Source organism: Salvelinus alpinus, chromosome 35, assembly GCF_045679555.1.
Source record: "Salvelinus alpinus chromosome 35, SLU_Salpinus.1, whole genome shotgun sequence".
Classification (NCBI taxonomy): domain Eukaryota; kingdom Metazoa; phylum Chordata; class Actinopteri; order Salmoniformes; family Salmonidae; genus Salvelinus; species Salvelinus alpinus.
The window spans coordinates 21,959,462-21,982,601 of record NC_092120.1 but is presented as its reverse complement, the minus strand read 5'-3'; the positions used below and the strand labels follow the sequence as shown (position 1 = coordinate 21,982,601).

At 46.3% G+C, this 23,140-nt stretch overlaps 1 protein-coding gene across 10 annotated transcripts in view; it reads right to left on the bottom strand.

Moving 5' to 3' along the window:
- LOC139564616 (protein DOP1A-like) overlaps nucleotides 1–23,006 on the bottom strand; it is a 39,319-nt gene extending 16,313 nt beyond the window's left edge. For 2 of the 10 annotated variants that reach the window (XR_011672790.1, XR_011672791.1), the window contains exons 1-20: nucleotides 22,587–22,919; nucleotides 21,046–21,241; nucleotides 20,657–20,838; nucleotides 20,087–20,257; nucleotides 19,705–19,894; nucleotides 19,111–19,209; nucleotides 18,711–18,810; nucleotides 14,825–14,934; nucleotides 13,846–13,960; nucleotides 13,397–13,517; nucleotides 13,161–13,280; nucleotides 12,807–12,912; nucleotides 12,301–12,330; nucleotides 8,533–8,748; nucleotides 6,214–6,709; nucleotides 5,676–5,983; nucleotides 5,175–5,327; nucleotides 4,921–5,021; nucleotides 2,259–2,533; nucleotides 704–1,984 (exon numbers count right to left, since the gene is read on the bottom strand). Coding sequence is in view for 7 of the 10 variants with exons in the window: in XM_071384296.1 (XP_071240397.1) it covers nucleotides 704–1,984; nucleotides 2,259–2,533; nucleotides 4,921–5,021; nucleotides 5,175–5,327; nucleotides 5,676–5,983; nucleotides 6,214–6,709; nucleotides 8,533–8,748; nucleotides 12,301–12,330; nucleotides 12,807–12,912; nucleotides 13,161–13,280; nucleotides 13,397–13,517; nucleotides 13,846–13,960; nucleotides 14,825–14,934; nucleotides 18,711–18,810; nucleotides 19,111–19,209; nucleotides 19,705–19,894; nucleotides 20,087–20,257; nucleotides 20,657–20,838; nucleotides 21,046–21,183 (4,312 nt within the window). In the remaining 3 variants the exon portion in view is untranslated. Of the gene's footprint in view, nucleotides 1–703; nucleotides 1,985–2,258; nucleotides 2,534–4,920; nucleotides 5,022–5,174; nucleotides 5,328–5,675; nucleotides 5,984–6,213; nucleotides 6,710–8,532; nucleotides 8,749–12,300; nucleotides 12,331–12,806; nucleotides 12,913–13,160; nucleotides 13,281–13,396; nucleotides 13,518–13,845; nucleotides 13,961–14,824; nucleotides 14,935–18,710; nucleotides 18,811–19,110; nucleotides 19,210–19,704; nucleotides 19,895–20,086; nucleotides 20,258–20,656; nucleotides 20,839–21,045; nucleotides 21,242–22,586 lie in introns of all 10 variants that reach the window. The other 8 variants (XR_011672792.1, XM_071384296.1, XM_071384295.1 and 5 more) reach the window with 8 other exon arrangements.
- Nucleotides 23,007–23,140: the final 134 nt, after the last annotated feature.

The window sequence follows — 23,140 nt, the reverse complement described above, 5'->3', positions numbered from 1 at the left end:
TCTTTGAGACTGTGGTCCCAGCTCTCTTCAGGTCATTGACCAGGTCCTGCCGTGTAGTTCTGGGCTGATCCCTCACCTTCCTCATGATCATTGATGCCCCACGAGGTGAAATCTTGCATGGAGCCCCAGACCGAGGGTGATTGACCGTCATCTTGAACTTCTTCCATTTTCTAATAATTGCGCCAACAGTTGTTTCCTTCTCACCAAGCTGCTTGCCTATTGTCCTGCAGCCCATCCCAGCCTTGTGCAGGTCTACAATTTTATCCCTGATGTCCTTACACAGCTCTCTGGTCTTGGCCATTGTGGAGAGGTTGGAATCTGTTTGAGTGTGTGGACAGGTGTCTTTTATACAGGTAACGAGTTCAAACAGGTGCAGTTAATACAGGTAATGAGTGGAGAACAGGAGGGCTTCTTAAAGAAAAACTAACAGGTCTGTGAGAGCCGGAATTCTTACTGGTTGGTAGGTGATCAAATACTTATGTCATGCAATAAAATGCAAATTAATTATTTAAAAATCATACAATGTGATTTTCTGGATTTTTGTTTTAGATTCCGTCTCTCACAGTTGAAGTGTACCTATGATAAAAATTACAGACCTCTACATGCTTTGTAAGTAGGAAAACCTGCAAAATCGGCAGTGTATCAAATACTTGTTCTCCCCACTGTATGTGTTTTTATGCATAAAAAAATAAATATGACTTGCCCATGACGGAGACGCGGTGGCGTGCCAGCAGGTTCTGCAGCAGTGACAGCTGGGGTGTGTAGGTGTTGTTGATGCTGGTGGTGGAGATGGCGTCCACGAAGTCCGATGGCGCCGCCCGCAGCATGGCGGCGATGGCCGAAAGGGCGTGCAGCGTGCGAGATGAGTCGTACAACTGCAGGTAGAGCAGCACGTGCTGGTAGAGAGGGTGGATGTTGAACCGAGGCGGCGAGGCGGAAGCTCTACGCCCCACTCTCCCGTTAGGACCATTGTCCCCGCTCACGTCTCCGCCCCCACTGGGCGAGCCGGTGTCACTCTCGATCTCGGACACCTCACCTTCTCCGCAGCTGTACCAGTTCTCCAGATCCAGGCTGTCTCCGAAGAAGATGCTGGGCGGCCGGAGCTTCTCGGCCTGCAGGGCCTTCCTCTGCCTCTCCTCCTCCTTCCTCTTGCTCTTCTTCACCTTGGGCTTGGCGCCGGGGGACTTGTCTTGCAGACGCTCCATGATCTTACCTTTGAGGCTGAGCTGGGTGCTGCTGTGGGAGCGCTTACGGGCCCGCAGGTCCACAACGTCCAAACGGAGGCTCGGGTCGTGAGGGGTGGCCGGGCCCGAGCTGTCCGGTAGGGTCACGATGGAGGGGGACGAGCTGTGGCGAGTGATGCCCTCGTGGTGCCTCTCCCCCTCCTCCCCTGTCTGGACCGGAGGGGTGACATGGAAGAACCCCAGGGTGCCACCCGCTAACATATCGAGGCGGTGAGAGGGGGCGTGGGCGCCCGAATCGAGCCGAAGACCGGTCGGCGTATCTGACGAGGAGCTATCGGAGTCCGTCTGCGCCCACGCTTCAGGGGGGGACGGCGTTTCAGGTGGCCCCTCCTCCTCTCCCATACCCACCACCCTGTCTATCAACTCATTTAACACTGACAACACAGCCTCTTCTAGTGAATCCTCCTCATCAGGAACCATACCGTCTGACTCTATAAGGACAGGGACTTGGTCGGAACCACATCCGTTCACTGTGCTGCAGGTGCCGTCTGGCTCCTCGAAGCTGCCATTGTCTATGGAGGAGGAGTGCGAGCCGCTGGACTCGGAGCAATGGTGGTGGGGTTCCCCCTGCTGGTCAGGAGGATGGCAGTCACCGCTCAGCACCAGGTTCTCACTGCTCAGGCTGAGCAGGGACAGGCTGTCACTCAGAGGGTTGACTGTCAGGCAGAAGGGCTCCATGTCGCCCAATGGCAGCCCTCGGAGCCCTGACTTCAGAGAGTCCCCTGGCATCTGGCTGAAGTCTGAGAGAAGAAGATGTGACATACTGTTTATGCAAATAAATTAGAGAGTCGAAATGAACCTTGAACTAGATTCACTCCGAACCAACGTTCACCAAACGACACTGATCCTTTAGAGCTATAGACTTTTCTTCCAGCCTAACATTAAACAATCATGAGATGAGTGTTGAATCTATTAGTGCTGGGCTGGAACAAAAGCCTGCACTGCCCTGTATCTCTTCACGACCATGGCTGTCCTGTCCACCACCATTCTAACCCGTGTCTCCCCTCTACTCACTGTCACAGATTCCCGAGTCCCTCATGTAGATGGGTTCTGAGGGGTCCTGTTCGGCCTGGGCGTTGTGGTTAGGGAACGCCTGGGCCCAGTGGCGCTGGGCCTGGACGCGCTGGATGGACACACGGTGGGTCTTGGGGTGCAGCAGCAGCAGCAGGAGGGGCTCCAGGACCCGGGCGATGTCGTGCCTCTGGAGCACCTGGTTGAGCCAGGCCCGGCCCACTGCGCTGGCCGAGGCATCCCAGTAACTTAGACTGTCCAGCATGATGAACAGAGACCTGGGAGGGGGAGAGAGAGAGAGAGAGAAATGAAGACGTGTCTGTTTGTGTGTGTGTGTATATATGCGTGTAGTCATGACCGCAGTCAAAATCCACGTGACCGCTGAGTCACAGAAATCTCCTCCTATTCTCCGCTCTGTAGTTGATGCATTGGTAGTACCCAACTCGCTAACGGCCTGGTACTCAGCACTCTATTGTCCCTCTAATCACACTGACCCAAAAAATCACAGCAAAAATCACATCAAACATTTCACGACTGAATTATAAGAATCTGAAAGTGGCGATGGCGAGAGTTCAACATCTTTATCAATGGCGGTCGAAGTATTTTTTGCGGGAGTTTGGGAGTATCATGCTTGCGAAACTCAGCATCAGGCTACATTGGTTGACCTCATTGTGATCAATCAATTTGAAGAAAGAAATGAAACGACAGGTTGAAACGGAGTGGGGAAACATGGTAGTCATGGATCTTGTTTCAAAGCCGCAACGGAAACCGATGGCGCTTTCTAAGCTGCTGATTAATTCAAAGCATTTAAGGGGTCACATGCAGAACCCTCATACGCATATTAGAGCTCATACATATGCATAAGCCTAGCCTAAAAATCGAATCAAATTTTATTGGTCACATACACATGGTTAGCAGATGTTAATGCGAGTGTAGCGAAATGCTTGTGCTTCTAGTTCCGACCGTGCAGTAATATCTAATAAGTAATCTAACAATTTCACAACAACTACCTTAAACACACAAGTGTAAAGGAATGAATAAGAATATGTACATATATATGAACCCAAGCCCCCCAAAAAAGCCTAAATTAAAAGTATTATTGTGCTGTTATACAATACATATAGCTCTGCCTAAGGCTATCTTAAAGCTTATACATACACTGAGTGTACAAAACATTAAGGACACCTGCTCTTTCCATGATCCCTTATTGATGTCACTTGTTAAATCCACTTCAAATCAGTGTAGATGAAGGGGAGGTGACCGGCTAAAGAAGGATTTTTAAGACTCAATACAATAGAGCCATGGATTGTGTATGTGTGCTATTCAGAGGGTGAATGGGCAAGGCAAACGATTTAAGTGCCTTCGAATGGCAGTAGTTGCCAGGCGCACCGGTTTGTGTCAAGAACTGCAACGCTGCTGGGGTTCACACACTCAACAGCTTCCCGTTCGGATTGAGAATGGCCCACCACCCAAAGGACATCCAGCCAACTTGACAACGGTGGGAAGCATCGGATTCAACATGGGCCAGCATCCCTGTGGAACACTTGACACCTTGTAGAGTCCATGCCCCAACGAATTGAGGCTGTTCTGAGGGCAAAGGGGGGTGTGGGTTTACTATCGATGTTCCCGAATAGATTTCACTTGGTTTTCGATGTTGTGGCTTAAGTGGGCTACTGTCCGTTACCAAATTAAGCACTGGGTAGCTTGCAAGGACAGGGTTGGAGTCTGGCATACATAGTTTGAGCTGGTTAATGCGTGGAGTGAAATAAATTCTTATAAAGCCCACACATTTCTACATGGAATCCCGCTGTAGCCTACAACCGGAGTAGCCTACCCGGCATGATTGAAAAAAGAACCATGGGAAAGCGTGTCCTCCATTCCCTATTAGAGTGCATACGGATTACTTATCTTTTTCCCCCCCTGCCCCTGTTCCTGCCTAGCTGATAACGACACCGTTCTAAATCAAAAACAATCATTCACGGTTAAAGTTGCCAAATAACTCTAAATCAAGCGTATAGGACATCCATGTACGCTCTCGCTCAATAATCGTTTGGGGAATATATCCTTTCTATTTTATTCCGCTAAGATCAATTATATTCGTATAACTCTAAAATAATATATTATAAAATAATGGTATGGGAATTATAAGCATATCTTGTCTGCTCAATGAACTAGTCTACAGCCTAGGCTGCCATTCTATGCTATTCAGTCCTTCTGAAATACATTTAATTCATATCACGCTTCTTAATGGATTTATTGTGATGGCGTATATTAATAATCCACCGAGCGTCAATCTAAGGAACATAATTTTTAAAAAATCCTTTGAAAATCGGTCAGTTTCTGCTAGAGACATGTTTTTTTTTGCATGGGCTGCATCTCAATCCATCCAATGGCCATCCGCATCTGCGGTGGAAGGTGGCCGAGCTACAGCGGTGTTTGTCAGACCATGACACATCCCGAAAATTGGTCTTCTCACAAAACCATTTGTAGCATCCGAACGGTATGTGTGTGTGTGTGTGTGTGCGTATGTGTGAGAGAGAGACAGAAAAAGAGTACGAGACACGTATTACATTAATATATTAGCAGCTGTTTAGTCCACCCTTGATAAAACAAGGGACAAAACCAAACTCTACAGTGGGGCGTCAATAGAGAAGGAAGGCCTTACCTGTCAAAGGTGCGGTTGAAAGGGGAAGACTTGGTGATGTTCAAGTCTCTGGTCAGATGCCAAAGCACAGAGAACTTCACATGGGCCTCAAGACGGATTTTCTGAGAAAACACACAGACATCTTAGATGACGTGTGTGGAACGTGCGTGTGTTGGAGCGTAATTCCTTCAGGCATGCAGAAATCGTACAAGCGTACCGTGAAGCTGTGTGTGTGTTCCTATGTGTCTGACTGCATATGTACTGCGCTGACCAACCTTGTCTCTGTGCATGAGCTGCTGGCTGATGACGTCCTCACAGGTGCTGGAGGAGGGCACCAGGTTGTGGAGCTGGTAGAAGAGCTCCACGCTACGCTGGTGGTGCTGAGGGGTCCCCTCCCCCAGCTGTCCCCACAGGATAAGGGCCACACTCTGGAGAGGTGAGGGGGAAGGAGGAGGGAGCTAGTGTTAGAGAGAGATCTAAAGCGTCCAAGACGTATCATGGTGAGAAACAGAGAGATTTCTTAGGATAGGTTCATTACCATTTATCATGCTGAAAAATGTATTTAACATACGTTTCTACCATTTATCATGCTGGAAAACAGATTAATCAACATCAATTTCGACCATTTACCATGGTGAGCAATGGCAAAGAGATACAAAGATTCTTCCATTTATCATGCTGAGCTACATTCTGTGTTCTCTGTACTGAACCACCTCTAAAAACACCTCGACCATATCAGAGGCAAATAAGCCACACATCTCTTCCCTGTGACTTACCTTGAAGAAGTCCGTCTTCTCTGCGATGTACTTCAGGATCCCCTGCGTGAGTGGTGGCCTGATCACCACAGCAACGCGGCCCTGGCTGGGGCTCATGGGCTGGGTGGAGTCGGGGTTGCCGCCGGCGATGCTGCCCTCGGCGGTGACCATGGCGACAGACTGGGTGAGGCCCACCAGGTCCATGACCAGGGAGATGGCCACGCCCTGGACGCTGAAGTCACTGGCCAGGCAGCAGGCGTCCATCAGGGTCTGCAGCCACACGGCAGGACACATCTGCTCGCTGTCTGCAGGAGAGAATAGAAACGATACTGTATTGAGAGAAGGGGAGAAGACATACAACAGTAAATAGCTGTGGTCCAGATGTGCTCATCTAACACAAAGGGGAGAGACCATATGCTTAACATATGGAGAAGGGTATAGGATTATCATATCAAACTGAAATGTAGTTAAACGCTTCCCCAGCCATAGTGAAAATCTGTTCATCTGCACAGAGCCTGTACTGTAACTCAAACGTGGTCAGTCTGTCTGTCTGTCTTACCAGTCTGCTCCTTAGGCGGGGGCGTTGACTTGAGGTTGCCCTCGGCGATGTAGACAGGGAAGCTGGAACACTCCAGGAAGAGCTGGCAGGCAGCAGTAAAGGCCGCCAGACACTCTCTTTGCCCCGGGACCTCAACCACATCACGCCCGTTGTGCTGGGCACCGCCCTCTGGTTCCACTCGCACCACATCGCTCCTCTCGCCCCCAGCTCCCTCTACCATCCCCGGGGTGATGTAAAGGGTGACCAGGCGGGATAGAAAGTGCTGGAAGTGCTCCAGGCAGCACTGCATGACGGGCTTGTCCTGCGGCTTGTTCTGGGAGGCTGGGAGGGAGCTGCTGCAGCCCACCTTGAGGGAAGGCAGAGCGGGTGCTGGTTCCTCAGAGGCCTGGTACTGGACAAAGTCTGTGAAGCCACTCTCGGAGGAGCGACTGCTGTTGGGGTTCTCCCCTGTCTCAAACACCTCGCCGCTGGGGAGCTCCAGAGTAGAGGGCAAGGGCTGGGGAGAGAGAGCAGGAGAAGAGGTCAAACACAGACAGCAACAATACATATCAGGAGTGGAAACTAAAGGCGTCCGTGTTAAAAAAAGCTGGAATCTGAAAACAGTACCCTACAGTGAACAAATTGACCGTGTAACAAGGGCAGGGATCCTAATCATTCTAACCAGGCCTGTTTTAGGATGGTCAGCGGGGACCAAAGTGCATCAGGTCAAGATAAGAGTGCAGGTCTCTCAGGAGATTAGGAGGGAGAGGATTTCTAAGCACAGACACTCCCTGACAGACCACCCCCCCCCCCCCCCACCTTGGGCACCCACAGCACAGACAGGGAAGTGCACAGCTGTTGCCAACAAACTGAATGGACTCCTCTACTACACCCTACATACAACTCCCTCCCTGCATCATGCCAGCCATCTTAGGACAGATCGACAGACAGCCCCACTCCCACATTGCCATGCCACAAGACAGCCCCAGGGCATTCCCAGCATGCAGTGCAGCAGGCTAAGGCTACACATTCTGGCGCCAGGACTCAGATGGCAAACTCCGTCCTGTAAATGTCCCCAGGAGGGTAGCTGGAGAACAGGAGGAAGGGAGAGGGGGGAGGATGGATAGAGCGGAAGGGAGGGAAGGAAGCCTTCCACACCAATGGAGCAGACAGACCCAAGGGGAAACCATAGGGTAGGCTGATCCTCCTCGGAGAGAAAGAGGGGCTCAGCTGTTTGTTAGTTACCACTTGTGTGTGTCTCTATGTGCCCCCTTCCCCTGCACCTCTCCCATGCCTCTACCTCCAGCCTAGGATTCGGTCAGCTTTTAGTCAAGCCTTAATGAGCACTGAAACACTCTACCAGACCGCCAGGTAACAGACAGGGGGGGGGGGGAGAAAGTAGACTGATCCCAGCTTCTAACACCTCTGTCTGGGGAGAGAGGGAGGGACAGTTCTACCCTCCAGTCCTGGAGCGGGGACCACCCAGCCAAATTGAGGGGGTAGAGGGGTGGGGGCCAGCTCTGGGACCAGGGGACACCATGAGGGCCTTGGATGGTTGTATATGTTTTTGAGGGCGAGGGAAGCAGACCAAACTGCTGTCGTCTCTGCTAGGTCAACAACAGAGGAGCCCTGCTCTGATGATTTTATTTGGCAGGAAGTGAAAGAAGTGACATTCGTGAACTATCAAAGGTAGTCAGTCATCAGCTTGGAACTAAAAGATGGACAAAGTTTGAATTTTCAAAGTGAGAATCAATGAACGTGGGTGTGTAGGGGGATGTATGTTTGCTTTTGAACGTAATTTGGTTCCATTTAATCTCCGCTGGACAAAGACAAAAGGCAAAAACGATTTAACCTTCGCATGGATTTCACATACTGTTCAGAGATAAAAAAGGAACCGTGTTCTTTTATGATCAACCAAACGCTCAGAGACAATATGCTAAAGCAAACTGTGTTAAGGCAGGGAAAGAACTAGGATGACAACAGGATGCTTTCAGACTTGGCAGAGGTCATGATTGAAGCTCATTCATCACCACCAAAAGCTTTACCGGATCAAATGGAACTGGGTTAAAAGCGTAAGTCAGGATAGACAGTTGGTTATGTCATGAAAAGGTAGCCTATAGATTATCCTTATTACCTGGGAAATGTCTGCACAAAATATTGATTAATCATAAATCTAAGCATCTATTTTACATACATTTTACATATGCATACAATGATTTAAAAAAAACTCACACATAAATAAACAACAAAAGCTATAGAATATGCTCTGGCTGTAACAACCAAAGTTAATCTAACTCCTATAGGTGTCCCGGACTGGGGCACCATCTCAGTCCTTCTTACCCGTTTCTCCTCCTTAGCAGCGACTGTGGAGGCGAGGGGGCCCGTGGGCAGGGACAGCCCCAGGGGGGGCTGCACCTTGCTGAGGATCTTGGAGCAGAGGCGCAGGCAGTGGGTGAGCTCCCCAAGGCCCAGGGCCGGGAGGTGAGAGGTCAGGGCAGACACCATGCGCAGCAGCAGCTGGGGAAGGTGCTCCGTCTGGATCTCTATGTAGGTCTCCTGAAGGGAGGAGGAAGAGGAGGGTGAGAGGGCTCTGGAGAACAGGGGAGTCGCCACTCGCCTGGTGACTGGAGATGGAAATTAGATGCCTAGATTCATCTGGTACAATGCATCACATTACTTGATTTGTGTTTTAATTGTAAATAGTCCCTGTCCAATAAACGTAATAAAATCAATAGGCAGCATCAGGTATGTCTGAGAAAGCTCTTGTTGGAGATTGATGTAATTAAAATCCAATTCCGAATCTATATTAGTTATTTATTATAATTAGTTATCAGTACAACGCTGTGTTTAGCCTCTCGATTCTTTAAAAAAAAGTCTACACATTAGAGAAATAATCTGTGGTTGTTTTGGACCCAGTACCGCGTCCAACGAGTTGGGGGGTACCCCCACCCCAAGGAGGGAAAGGGGGATACCTAGTCAGTTGTATAACTGAATGCAAAAAAACTCAAATGTGTCTGAATACTTATGTCAATGAGATATATTTTTACATTTACATTTAAGTCATTTAGCAGACGCTCTTATCCAGAGCGACTTACAAATTGGTGCATTCACCTTATGATATCCAGTGGAACAACCACTTTACAATAGTGCATCTAACTCTTTTAAGGGGGGGGGGGTTAGAAGGATTACTTTATCCTATCCTAGGTATTCCTTAAAGAGGTGGGGTTTCAGGTGTCTCCGAAAGGTGGTGATTGACTCCGCTGACCTGGCGTCGTGAGGGAGTTTGTTCCACCATTGGGGTGCCAGAGCAGCGAACAGTTTTGACTGGGCTGAGCGGGAACTGTACTTCCTCAGAGGTAGGGAGGCGAGCAGGCCAGAGGTGGATGAACGCAGTGCCCTTGTTTGGATGTAGGGCCTGATCAGAGCCTGAAGGTACGGAGGTGCCGTTCCCCTCACAGCTCCGTAGGCAAGCACCATGGTCTTGTAACGGATGCGAGCTTCAACTGGAAGCCAGTGGAGAGAGCGGAGGAGCGGGGTGACGTGAGAGAACTTGGGAAAGTTGAACACCAGACGGGCTGCGGCGTTCTGGATGAGTTGTAGGGGTTTAATGGCATATATCTCTGTATTTCATTTTCAATAAATGTGCAACACATTCTATGAACATGTTTTCACTTTGTCATTATGGGGTATTGTGAGTAAATGGGTGAGAGGAAAAAAGTTGATTTAATCCATTTTGAATTCAGGCTGTAAACAACAAAATGTGGAATAAGTCAAGGGGTATGAATACTTTCTGAAGGCATTGTACATCATTCCATCAAGACACAAAATGAAGGCAAGGCAAAAAACTGTTACACTTCTTTCTTTCTTTGTTTGCCTGCTGCATCTCGGGCTCTGTAGTAGTCACGCTGTTTCTCTTTATCAGAACCCAACCGTTCTTACCTTTCTAACAGTACTAAGCATGTGCTTGTAGGACTTAAAATGTTGAAACTTTAAATGTATAGTGCCTTCAGTAAGCATTCACACCCCTTTTTCCCCCACATTTCATTGTGTTACAGCCTGCATTGAGATTGTGTCACTGGCTAGGACTAGGGAGGTCTTTTTGTTAATCAAAATAAATGGAATGTGGCTAAGCACAGGCAAAATCCAAGAGGAAAGCCTGGTTCGGTCTGCTTTTAGAAATGTTTACAAATTAGTTAAAAATTAAAAGCTGAAATGTCTTGAGTCAATAAGTATTCAACCCTCTTGTTATGGCAAGCTTAAATACATTTAGGAGAAAAAATATGCTTAACAAGTCACATAAGGACATAATGGACTCACCGTGTGCAATAAGTGTTTTAACATGCTTTTTAAACGACTACCCCATCTCTGTACAATTATCACACAATTCTCTAAGGTCCCTCAGTCCAGCAGTGAATTTCATGCACAGATTTAACCACTAAGACCAGGGAGGTTTTCCAATGGTTTGCCCAGAAAGACACCTATTGGTGATGGGTTAAAGAAAAAAAAATTGACATTCGAATATCCCTTTGAGAATTATTCATTTAACACTCACTACAAAGATACAGGTGCTCTTCCCAAATCAGTTGCCAGAGGGGAAGGAAAACCCTCAGGGATATTACCATGAGGCTAATGGTGATTTTAAAACAGTTACAGAGTTTAATGGCTGTGACAGGAGATCACGGAGTGCGGCTCTAACACGAACATAAATCCAAAATACTAAAGCTTGTACAAAACGTAAATATTCCAAAGCATGCATCCTGTTTTCAATAAGGCACTAGTAATACTGCAAGAAATGAACTTTTTGTCCTGAATACAAAGCGTCATGTTGAGGCAAATCCAACAAAACCCATCACCGAATACCACTTTTCGTATTTTCAAGCATGGTAGCGGCTGCATCATGTTATGGACTAGTGAGTTTCTGGGGGGGGATAAAAAATAAACAGAACATAGCTAGGCACAGGCAAAATCCTTGAGGAAAACCTTGTTCAGTCTGCTTTCCAACGGACACTGGAAGACAAATTCACCTTTCAGCAGGACAATAACCTAAAACACAAGGCCAAATATACAATGGAGTTGCTGACCAAGACGACATTGAATGTTCCTGAGAGGCCTAGTTACAGTTTTGACTTAAATCTGCTAGAAGATCTATGGCAAGACTTGAAAATGGCTGTCTAGCAATGATCAACAACCAAGTTGACAGAGCTTGAAGAATTTTTGAAAGAATACGGTGCAAATATTGTACAATACAGTTGTGCAAAGCTTACCCAGAAAGACACACAGATATAGTCGCAGCCAAAGGTGATTCTAACATGTATTGACTCAGGGGATCTAATCAAGATATATTATTGTTTTATTTTCCATTTAAAAAATGGATTCGACTTTGACATGAGTATTTTGTGTTGATCGTTGACAAAAGAATTACAACCAAATCAAAAAGTCAAGGGCTGAGAATACTTTCTGAAAGCATTGTATTTTATGAGGGTAGTACACAATATTACGCGTTGTTTTAGAAAAAGACATCAGAGGCCATCAAAGTTTAAGAGGTTAGACCTTTTGAAAAATATAACCACCCACTAAAATATTTAATCATGAGCAGGCTTCCTCAAATCATTGTCATCTTACATTGTACCTTTTCCTTGAATGTTGTAATGGGCATTTTCTTTACAAATGACATTTAAAAAAAGTAATGCTAAAAGAAAAGAGAACAATGGGCAAATGAAGAATAAACAAACGTGAAATGTTCAAAAAGCCACTTCTTAAAATATGTGAGCAATGGGAGCATATTATTCTGTGCATGCAGGACAATGACACACTAGGCTGAAATGTCATTTTCACAACATCCCCCCCCAAACTATGAATATATATACAGTATATTCCCACAAAAAAATCGCTAATCTATTGGACTAGGTAGAAATTCCACCATATTCCAAATAATACAGGCCTATTTCACTCACTCTGTAGTACAATAACCATATTCAAAACCAGAAAAATAACAGAAATTAAAAATTGGCTTTAGGAATGTTGCTGGGACGTTGCTAGAATGTTATCCAAGCCATAGTAAACCGGGCAGGCGGGATGAAGGGTGAAGAAGAGACAGCAGTACTTTACCTGGCAGATTACCCTCATGCTTCTAGTAGGCTTCAAGGAGAGAGAGCAGATAGATTGAACAGACAGGAGCAAGCAGAGCATAGGCCAGAGGACACTTTGTATGTAGAACATACCCACGCACAGAAACATCTGCACGCACGCACACCTGCGCACGGCCGCAAGCAATCACACACAGACACAGACAGTAATACAGGTGTCAGGGGCTTTCCAACCTACTCTGAAGGGAAATGAAGAGAAGCATTCTCTCTACTAGAAGATGCAATGACAATAAAGAAGACAGGCAGGTCTACAACCTGTTAATGCATTGCACGCACGCACGCACACACACACACACATAAAAAGACAGCACACACCATAAGGGATTGCCATGAGCACTCACATTCAGAAACTGAGACTTATAATTAGGAAATATTCTGATATTTCAATGGCTGTTGTTCTGTTTTGAGAGACTAAAGTATGAGTGTGAAAGGAAGGCGGGGTGAGAAGTGTGTTTGTGTGTGTCTCACCAAGGACACAATGTCCAGTAGGAAGTCCACCAGCTGACAGAACTCCACCAATGAGAGCCCTGAGGACTCTGTGCTCCCAGCATTCCCTGGTCCATTTTCTGCCTTCCTGCAAGATGGACAGAGTGACCCGTTTACATCAAACTCAGCTCTCCCATTTACAAACACAAAACAGGATGGTGTTCATCCCGCAAACAAAAAAAAACGGAGTAAAACTTGTCCAATAAGAAATGCTTCACTTTATTGTCTGTTGCAAAACATTTTGCTACGGTGTGGCCTAATGAACACCGACTCGGGTTCTATCTCGCCATCTTACCACGTCAGCATACACACATGGAGCAGCACATACACACAGACCTGCAGCAGTCCTCCAACCAGCGAGCGATGTAGTCCCACATGTAGTACGGCTCAAAAGAGTTGAAGAGGAGATTGGCCGTTTTGATAAGCTCTGCAGTTTTCTTGTTCTCCCGCAGTTTGCTGAGGGAAACGATCAATGCGACCCTTAGCTTACAATAGTTATTAAAGCTTTGGCTTTTTTCATGTGTTTAGTGTTACACACACACACACACACACACACACACAAGCTGGCCAACCTGCTGAGATGAGCATGGTCCTTGCTGAACGGGTGGTGGTTCTGCAGGTCCAGCTCTGCTCGGCACTGTGTGTGTAATGTCCTGAACACCTCGATCAGCACGTCCTCCAGGATGGCTGGTCCTGGAACACACAGGATTACAAATCAGTCACTGATCATGTCCATTTACAAATGTATCTGGAAGAGTCACAGGGAAAGAGGGTCATTAGGCACCAAATGGAAGGAAATGGACTGAAACGGGGAGGGACTACCTGGATTTGTCCAATAAGAAGTGCTAATTTTAGTTGTCCGCTGTGAAATGTTTTGTTATGATGTTCCCTACTGAACACAGCCCAGTAGTGATATGTGGGTCACTATGATCAAAATGTTCTGTGTGTTCTATTCAGTGTGTAACAGTGACATGAATGATATGTATTGCATTGATCTGATGGGTGTAGTAATATACCGTACCGAGTTCAGGTTTGTCCAGCAGGCTGATGAGAATGCGGAAAGGCTTGAGGTCATGCATCAGGACGCTCTCCTCCTCCCCGCCTCGGGCCTTCCCTTGCAGGATCCCCACCATTGCCTGCACACACACGGTCAAAACTTCTGGATGAAATTGCATTCAAAAAAATACGGAACGACCAAAGCAACTCCCGAGACAGACTGCAGGACATGGACTCAGCTGGTTAGCTATCTAGTTTCTGGTTGGGATTACATTTTGGGGTTAGGGCCGGGGGACATTTTCAACAGCAAGTGTTCTTTTTGTCTTTCAGTGTGTGTGTGTGTGTGTGTGTGTGTGTGTGTGTGTGTGTGTGTGTGTGTGTGTGTGTGTGTGTGTGTGTGTGTGTGTGTGTGTGTGTGTGTGTGTGTGTGTGTTTCACGCCTCGTCTAACACAGAAGCGGATGGGGCCCACGGAACAGACGATCCCTGCAGTAGCCCCATTTCCCAGCGGGGGGAGACGCAACAAGTGTCCATGAACAGATGGCAGATGAACAAATTAAAGCCCTGGTCTGTCTGTCCCAACCCCTGGAGTAACAGGACACATCACATGTAGGCCCCTGCCGTCATAAGGGCCAATGCTGTTGGAGCGTGACACTGCATTACAAGGGGGAATAGTGTGTGAGTGTGTGATCGTTGCCCAGGCATGGAGCAGAGTTTGGGAGAGCTTCAAAGGGAAGGCCCCTGGGATTAGGAGGGGTGTGGAAGTAGGGGGCTACAGGCAAACCCCTAAGGGTGTGTGTGTGTAGGTGGGGGGGGGGGGGGTCGTTTAGAGATTGAAAAGGGGGCACAGCAGTAGGGGTCTGAATTTCCCCTGCTGAAAAAAGTAAGGCATTTATTTACCTTGCTCCCTTTCAGAAGACCCACTCAAACGTTGAGGTCTTTGAAAATAATAATTTATGCAAATAACTGTGTGTGTGTGTGTGTGGGTGTGTGTACAAGTCGTACCTGGACCAGCATGTCCTTGGAGTAGGTATTGAAATAGTGGGTAGCGTGGTCCTCAGGGTTGCTCTGTCGAGAGCTGCGAGGGCCTGTCCTCACACCATTGTTGTCAAAGCCTAGGAGTACAGGACACACACACACACACACACACACACACACACACACACACACACACACACACACACACACACACACACACACACACACACACACACACAATATGACGAAAGACAAGGGAGAAGAGGGTGGGGTGAGATTGAGTTACCAGTCATTTAGCAAACAAACAAGCTTTTCTGAGTGTAAAAACATGAGCCCTGCTCAGCCAAGCAGACACTTACCAGCATTTTTGATCCACAGCGAGTAAGACGCAAATAAGACAAAACAAAGTAGGGAAATAAGCACTGGGATATATGACTACAAGACATGTTACTGCACAAGACATATGGCCAGATGATCATTCCAACAGGCAAAGTCCAACAGCTGAACTATACGAAGTTGTACAGAACGCATGCAGTGGTATGTATGTGTGCGTGTGCTTGTTTGTGCCTGTGTACCGGGGTTTCCATTATGAAAATGTGGCGCTGGACATTTGACCGGCAGCACTTTCATTAACCGGAAATATACTGGACCAATATGCATTGGGTGCATGACCTGATTAGGGCTTCCACCCACGGTGATCTTGCATGACATAAATCGCATTTTGACTGCCCTTGACCAGCACAAAAACATCCTGTGGCGTTCTGCTTTTAGCATCGAATAGCCCCCGCGATATGCAACTTTTCAGGGAAGTCAGGAACCAATATACTCAGTCAGTTAGGAAAGCTAAGGCTAGCTTTTTCAAACAGAAATTTGCTTCCGGTAGCACTAATTCCAAAACGTTTAGGGACACTCTAAAGTCCATGGAGAATAAGAGCACCTCCTCCCAGTTGCCCACTGCACTGAGGATAGGAAACACTGTCACCACCAATAAATCTACGATAATCGATAATTGCAATAAGCATTTGTCCACTGCTGGCCATGCTTTCCACCTGGCTACCCCTACCCTGGCCAGCAACTTGCCCAACCCCCCCAATCTGGTTTCCGAGCTGGTCATGGGTGCACCTCAGCCACGGTTAAGGTCCTAAACGATATCATAACCGCAATCGATAAAAGACAGTACTGTGCAGCCGTCTTCATCGACCTGGCCAAGGCTTCCGACTCTGTCAATCACCGCATTCTTATCGGATGACTCAATAGCCTTGGCTTCTCAAATGACTGCCTCACCTGGTTCACCAACTACTTCTCAGACAGAGTTCAGTGTGTCAAATTGGAGGGCCTGTTGTCCGGATCTCTAGCGGACTCCTATGGGGGTGCCACAGGGTTCAATTCTCGGGCCGACTCTTTTCTCTGTATATATCAATGATGGCGCTCTTGCTGCTAGTGATTCTCTGATCCACCTCTACGCAGACGACACCATTCTGGACACTGTGTTAACAAACCTCCAAACGAGCTTCAACGCTATAAAACACTCATTCCATGGCCTCCAACTGCTTTTAAATGCTAGTAAAACTAAGTGCATGCTCCTCAACCGATTGCTGCAAGGCACCCTCCTGCCCGACTAGCATCACTACTCTGGACGGTTCTGACCTAGAATATGTGGACAACTACAAATACCTAGGTGTCTGGTTAGACTGTAAACTCTCCTTCCAGACTCACATTAAGCATCTCCAATCCAAAATAAATCTAGAATCGGCTTCCTATTTCGCAACAAAGCCTCCTTCACTCATGCCGCCAAACATACCGATCCTTGACTTCGGCGATGTCATCTACAAAATAACCACCAACACTCTACTCAGCAAACTGTATGTAGTCTATCACAGTGCCATCCGTTTTGTCACCAAAGCCCCATATACTACCCACCACTGCGACATGTATGCTCTCGTTGCCTCGCCCTCACTACATATCCGTCGCCAAACCCACTGGCTCCAGGTCATCTATAAGTCTTTGCAAGGTAAAGTCCCGCCTTATTTCAGCTCACTGGTCACCATAGCAACAGGCACCTGTAGCACAGGCTCCAGCAGGTACATTTCACTGGTCATCCCCAAAGGCAACACCTCCTTTGGCCGCCTTTCCTTACAGTTCCCTGCTGCCAATGACTGGAACAAATTGCAAAAGTCACTGAAGCTGGAGACTTATATCTCCCTCACTAACTTTAAGCATCAGCTGTCAGAGCAGCTTGCACCTATACACAGCCATCTGTAAATAGCCCATCCAACTACCTCATCCACATATTGTTATATATTTTTTTTCTCCTTTGCACCCCAGTATCTCTACTTGCACATCATCTTCTGCACATCTATCACTCCAGTGTGAATGCTAAATTGTAGTTATTTCGCCACTATGGCTTATTTATTGCCTTACCTCCCTTACACACTGTATATAGATTTTTCTTTTTCGATTGTGTTATTGACTATACGTTTGTTTGTCCCGTGTGTAACTCTGTTGTTTGTGTCGCACTGCTTTGCTTTATCTTGGCCAGGTCGCAGTTGAAAATGAGAACTTGTTCTCAACTGGCCTACCTGGTTAAATAAAGGTGAAATAAATAAAATTAAAATAACATGCAAGACGAGGATGCAACAACGTTCTTACCAAATTCTGATGTGCACTTTGAAGATGTTAGAATAACTGTCCATATTTACTGTTCCTCGGCCAACAAGACGAGCGAGTGACGAACAGCAAAATCACTAGCCTATGTCAATCTACTATCCCCCATAGTAGAACAGTTGACCTATTCTATTGGTCATCTTGTCGTTCTGTGCGAGAAAGAAATAACCTATTCCAAACAGACTCTGGGACTGTTGTGGGACGATAGATCCTAAATTCATACAACCAGTAGGCCTAGGCTACGTAAAAAAAAAAAAAAAGTTAAAAAGCAACGATTCAATGATTATTTCTTCACATTATAAGCGCAGCATTGCGCACAAGGCAGTAGGTTAGGCGTGAATGTTCGTTCCATGACGCAATTAGTGGGAAAACACAGTTGTCGAAAGCTCAACGCACATTCTAGTGGTTCCATGTGACAGGGAGATCTACCTTTGGCTACTGGACAACGAAAGAAAGTTGAAAATACCTGCTTTTTCCATGACAGACTAACCAGGTGAATCCAGGTGAATGCTATGATTCCTTATTGATGTTGCTTGTTAAATCCACTTCAAATCAGTGTCGATGAAGGGGAGGCGGCAGGTTAAAGAAGGATTTTAAAGCCTTGAGACACAGATTGTGTGTGTGCCATTCAGAGGGTGAATGGGGCAAGACAAAAGATTGAAGTGCCTTTGAACAGGGTATGGTGGAAGGCGCCAGGCGCACCGGTTTGGGTCAAGAACGGCAACAACGCTGGGTTTTTCACACTCAACAGTTTCCTGCGTGTATCAAGAATGGTCCACTAGCCCAACGACATCCAGCCAACTTGACACAACTCATTGCAAATTGGTGTGACACACTAATGAGGCCTGCCTTCCATTGCCTATGCCTTTGCTGTTTGAGATGCAGCAGCTACCGCACTGTCTGACAGATTCTCCACTAAAAGGCTCTGTATCTGTATGCTGTACGCGTGTGATGAATAGGATACATAACAAATATACGTGTACACATGCCAATTTAATTCCACTAAATTATGCAAATGAACGTATAGACCAATAAGCCTGACCAGTGAAATGTATTTACATAGACTGGTATTTCCATCATTGAATAGGCTAAAAAGCATTATTTCACAATAAAAAATGTTTCTTCTTCTCCTGGACAATTGGCCGGCGTCAATTTTATTCATCGGATTTTCAACAAAAAAATTGTCTGCCAAAAGCCAGCTATTACCGGCTAACGGAAACCATTGCGTGTGCGTGAGTGTGTCTTTTACCCAGCAGCCAGGCGTATAGTCTGCGGTTGAGTGACATGTCCCTCCTCAGAACCACGTGCAGCGCTGCAGAGAGGATCCGAATCATGTCTGGACTGGTGGCCTGGAACAGCAACACACACAACAAAAATAAGGAAATAATAGCAGAGGTCAGATGAGTTCTGACTTAGAAGAAAGGATGCCGTAATTTGGGCTGTTTGGGCTCTGAGGCACATTGTGCTTCGATGATTGAATGGAGAGGTGAACGGCCAAACAAGCATCCACTGAGTCACGGCATGCTCTCTCTCCCTTGAACTGGATGTCGAATAGCCTCATCATCAAGAATGGCCAGTTCCCAAAAGTGCTGTGACTGCTGTCTTGTGTGCTGAGCAGTGCTGACAGAGTTGCGCAGATCTGTCCTTACCTGACTCATGTGAAATGGGAAGCAGAAGAGGATCAGGTCCAGGGTGCTCCTCTGGACCAGAACACTGGAGTCCTGCACCGATGTGCTGACTGCCTCCACCTGCAGGGTGCGACACAACACACAGGGTTAAATCAAGCCCCATTTACATCTATCTAATGTACTGCAAATAAATGAGTGAATATGTAGAATTTCAGAACAACCAGACTAGGTTGACTCCTATTGCATTTTCTGCTTGTTCTTGTTCCTCAGGAAAGAATTAGGGCCAAAAGTTTTTTATGTTTTTTTTATTAGGAAAAACTCCTGGCCCTACTCAATACAAGTTCACATGACTTAATTTCTTAGTCTGCATCATGAATACACTACTAATGATTTCTACATGTTCCACAAACACAGGCACTTCAAGCTCTACTTGGTGTGTGTGTGTGTGTGTGTGTGTGTGTGTGTGTGTGTGTGTGTGTGTGTGTGTGTGTGTGTGTGTGTGTGTGTGTGTGTGTGTGTGTGTGTGTGTGTGTTTGTGTGTGTGTGTATAACTTGGGGGGTTGGGATAAAGGAAAAAGATAAGGGTGTCTGAAAACGATTCTTCTTTTCATGTACCATGAGCTCGATGTCGCTGCCCATGACGTAGAGCTGGTCCTCCATGGAGAGTTTGCGGTTGAGGTGCAGCAGAACAAAAGTGACCCCGGGCAGACGCACGGCGGGGCTGGTCAGGATGCTGCCCCACAGAGCACTGTAGAAGGCCGACTGCTCCACCGCCGCAGCCACCTTCTCCAGCAACGTGTTGGTCCTGGAGAGGATTGCATTGAATTGAAATAAATGAATTTAGGTTGCATACATTGACAAGACAATTGAATCCCAGATGATTGAATTGTTACTAAGGTTGATTCTGACTGGATATATTATTATTTTTGTTCTAGTAATTAGCAATTCACTTCATTCAATGACATCCATTTCTCTTCTCCGGCCCTCCATCTCTTACCTATCATAGTATTCAGAGCCCTCCTCCAGGCCCGGTAGTACCCCAGTCAGCAGCCCCTGCAGGCCAGGTTTGAGGGTCTTTCCCAGGGGCAGGTAGTAGGTCTCATACAGGCCCAGCAGCACCGGCTTCACAGACATAGCAGCATTGGAGAGTAGAGGGAACAGCCCAGAGCTGAAACAGAAAGCAGGGGACAGGTTTTAGGCGGTGGTGTAATAGAGTAAAGGGGAAATTATAGGGTTGATAGGTCAACTGAAGAAAAATAACTATTGAACAAAATCCACATGCATTATTTTTATTCTCTTACTAGTTCAAAGGAGATGGATTGAGGGTAAGGCCCTGCGATAGACTAGCGTTCTGTTCAGGGGGTGTACTTGACTCACACTATAAAAACAGGAGAAACAGGCTCCTGCCCTATGGACGATTCTGGCTTGGACAAGGCTTATTTACTTACTTTGCTAGTTCAAATTCAGTTTATGACATGTTTGCCAGTTACAATAAAGCTACTGTACTTCTCTACTACTACTACTACTGTCCTGAACAAGTGTTGACATCCCGTAGCCTAGTCGGTACCTGTAGAGGAAGAGGTCTTTGGCCAGCCTCTTGGGCCCTATGATCTTGAAGATGATCTCGTAGGTCTCCAGGGCCTTGCGGTGCACCCCGCTGGGCAGAGCTGGGTGGAGGCATTGAGCCAGACGCTTGCCTATCGTCAGCTTCTTGGGCACCACCTGGTACTTGGCATTGCTTTGCAATACCTGAGAAACAGATTCAAACATCAGACGTGGGGTACCAGAGGCCAATCTACATCTTTCCACAATAGCTGGCGGGGGAAAAAAATGCATTTCGTGCATTAGAGACTATGCAGATCCGGTTTAATTGCTGATGTGTTCATTGTGTATCCATTCCAACCCAAAATGTACATATGTGAAATATCCAAACATGTAAATGTTTGTAGTCGTTACCTTGTTGAGTTTGCCCAGTGCAGAGATGAGGTCTGCCCATTCGCTGGAGTACTCAAAATTCTTGAGGGCTTTGTCCACCGCCGCCACATAATTCCTGTACTTGGAGTCACTGAGCAGCTCCACTTCCTCTGCATTCATCCTCCTGGGTGGTTATTCTGCTACTTGCCAACACCAGGCTCACATACACACATCACACCTGGAGTGAATGAGTAAGGGGGGGATATCGTTACTCTGAGTCATAGTGAGTGATTAAACAGAACTTTACATATGGAAGCATTAGTCTCAAACTACATGTGTCCTTAATGTGCAGGCCAGTGCCAGTCAATCTGTCAGAATGAGAGTTACAGAGGAGAAGCACATGGGTTGATGATGGTGCACAGATGGAGCTGGTTATTGACCAGTTATGTAGAAATGACAAATGTTTATTAGGAGCAAAGTCTGACAGATTACAAGAATTTGATAAGGTTAATGTTGGTATGTGAAGATAGTGCTAAATCATTGGTGTCTTCTTCCAGACATGTCTTAGTGAAACAGATGCCTTAGGGATGGGAGAGGTAGATAGATGTGCTTCAACAGACAATATAGAAGTCAAGTGAACAAAGAGAGCTGAACAGAGAGATGTACATGAGAGGGTTGGGTTCCAACTACAATCAAATCGCATTTTATTTGTCACACACTTCGTAGACAACAGGTGTAGACTAACAGTGAAATGCTTAGTTCCAACAAAGCAGAGTTAAAGATAAAACAAATAATAATAATATATAAATAGTGGCACAGTGAACAGCAAATAAAAATGAGGAGTAAAAATAACATGCCTATATAGGGAGTACAAATACAATGCCATCCTTTCACCAAAAACAGATTTTTCATGGAATTTTTATCCAAGGCAGAAACCTAAACTCCTCCCACCTGGTAATCAAGGAAGGGACAGACCTGCGTGGTACAGTACATGCATCACATGACAGCCCTGCCCAGTGCCTCACAATGAAATGTGTTCTTGGTGGGGTGGGCGACACAGGAAACTAAATGACAGCCCTGGCCTTTGTTGTTGCAGCTAGATGGATCTGTAGCTAGTTGTCAAGAGTTGAAATATTTGGCAAGAGACAGCCTAATTGTATAACGACACACCAACTAGATATACTGACAAGAACAATATGACATGCAAATTATAAAACGCGTGATCAAACTAGCTAGCAAGTCACCTATTTAAAAAGATGGATACCAAAAAAAATATTAATTTCTAAAGCTAACAACGTTAAACACTTATCAAGGCATCTGACTTAACTCGCAACCAAACATGAATGACATCACCTATCGTCATAAGTAATGCGTGGTCAACAATACCGAAACCTGCCCTCCATGTAAATGTGCTAGCTTGCTAACTCAGTCAAGGCAGGGTTACAACACCCATGTGGCTACAATAGTACCAAGTAGCTTAGATGTAACGTTACAGCCTGACTAACTCCCGATGTGTCCCAAAACTAGCATAGCAACGACTGTCTGTTATTTATCGGTCGCGAAGGTCGACGATAAATGCTTACCGTTAGAAGGATATTTGTAAACCACTGTCACTAAATTATGTCTCCCGCTTGACGAATTAAAAAACAATTCTGCCTTCGCTAATTGGCTCAGTGCGAATGTATCCTTGATAGCTATGTCCGTATTATTGATGATGTTGTTGCTGCCGGGCCCCCGGCGTCGACTCGGTTAAACCGTGTCACTTGTCATGTAAGCATACAACGCTCACGGGTTAAATAATAAGTGTATCCTACATATTTTAAGATAGAGATGTCTTTGTCTTTGATTGAAAAACAAACCAACATCAAAACCACACCTGCCCTACGTTCAGGTTCACAAAGCCAAACAATCCCGTTTACAGTTGTCCCAGACTGCATTGCAGATTGCGGCACGTCTACTTCATTTGTCCGACTGCAATCCCTCTTGGCGGTAGAAATGTTCCGGCTCGTGTTGATAACTAGTGAAATATATGCCACAGTCTTCTCTGTTTTACATTGATACGCGAATGACTTTTTACTGCTACAAATGACTTTAATTCGCCATACTGACAATCAGATGTACGAAGCCATTTCGCTTT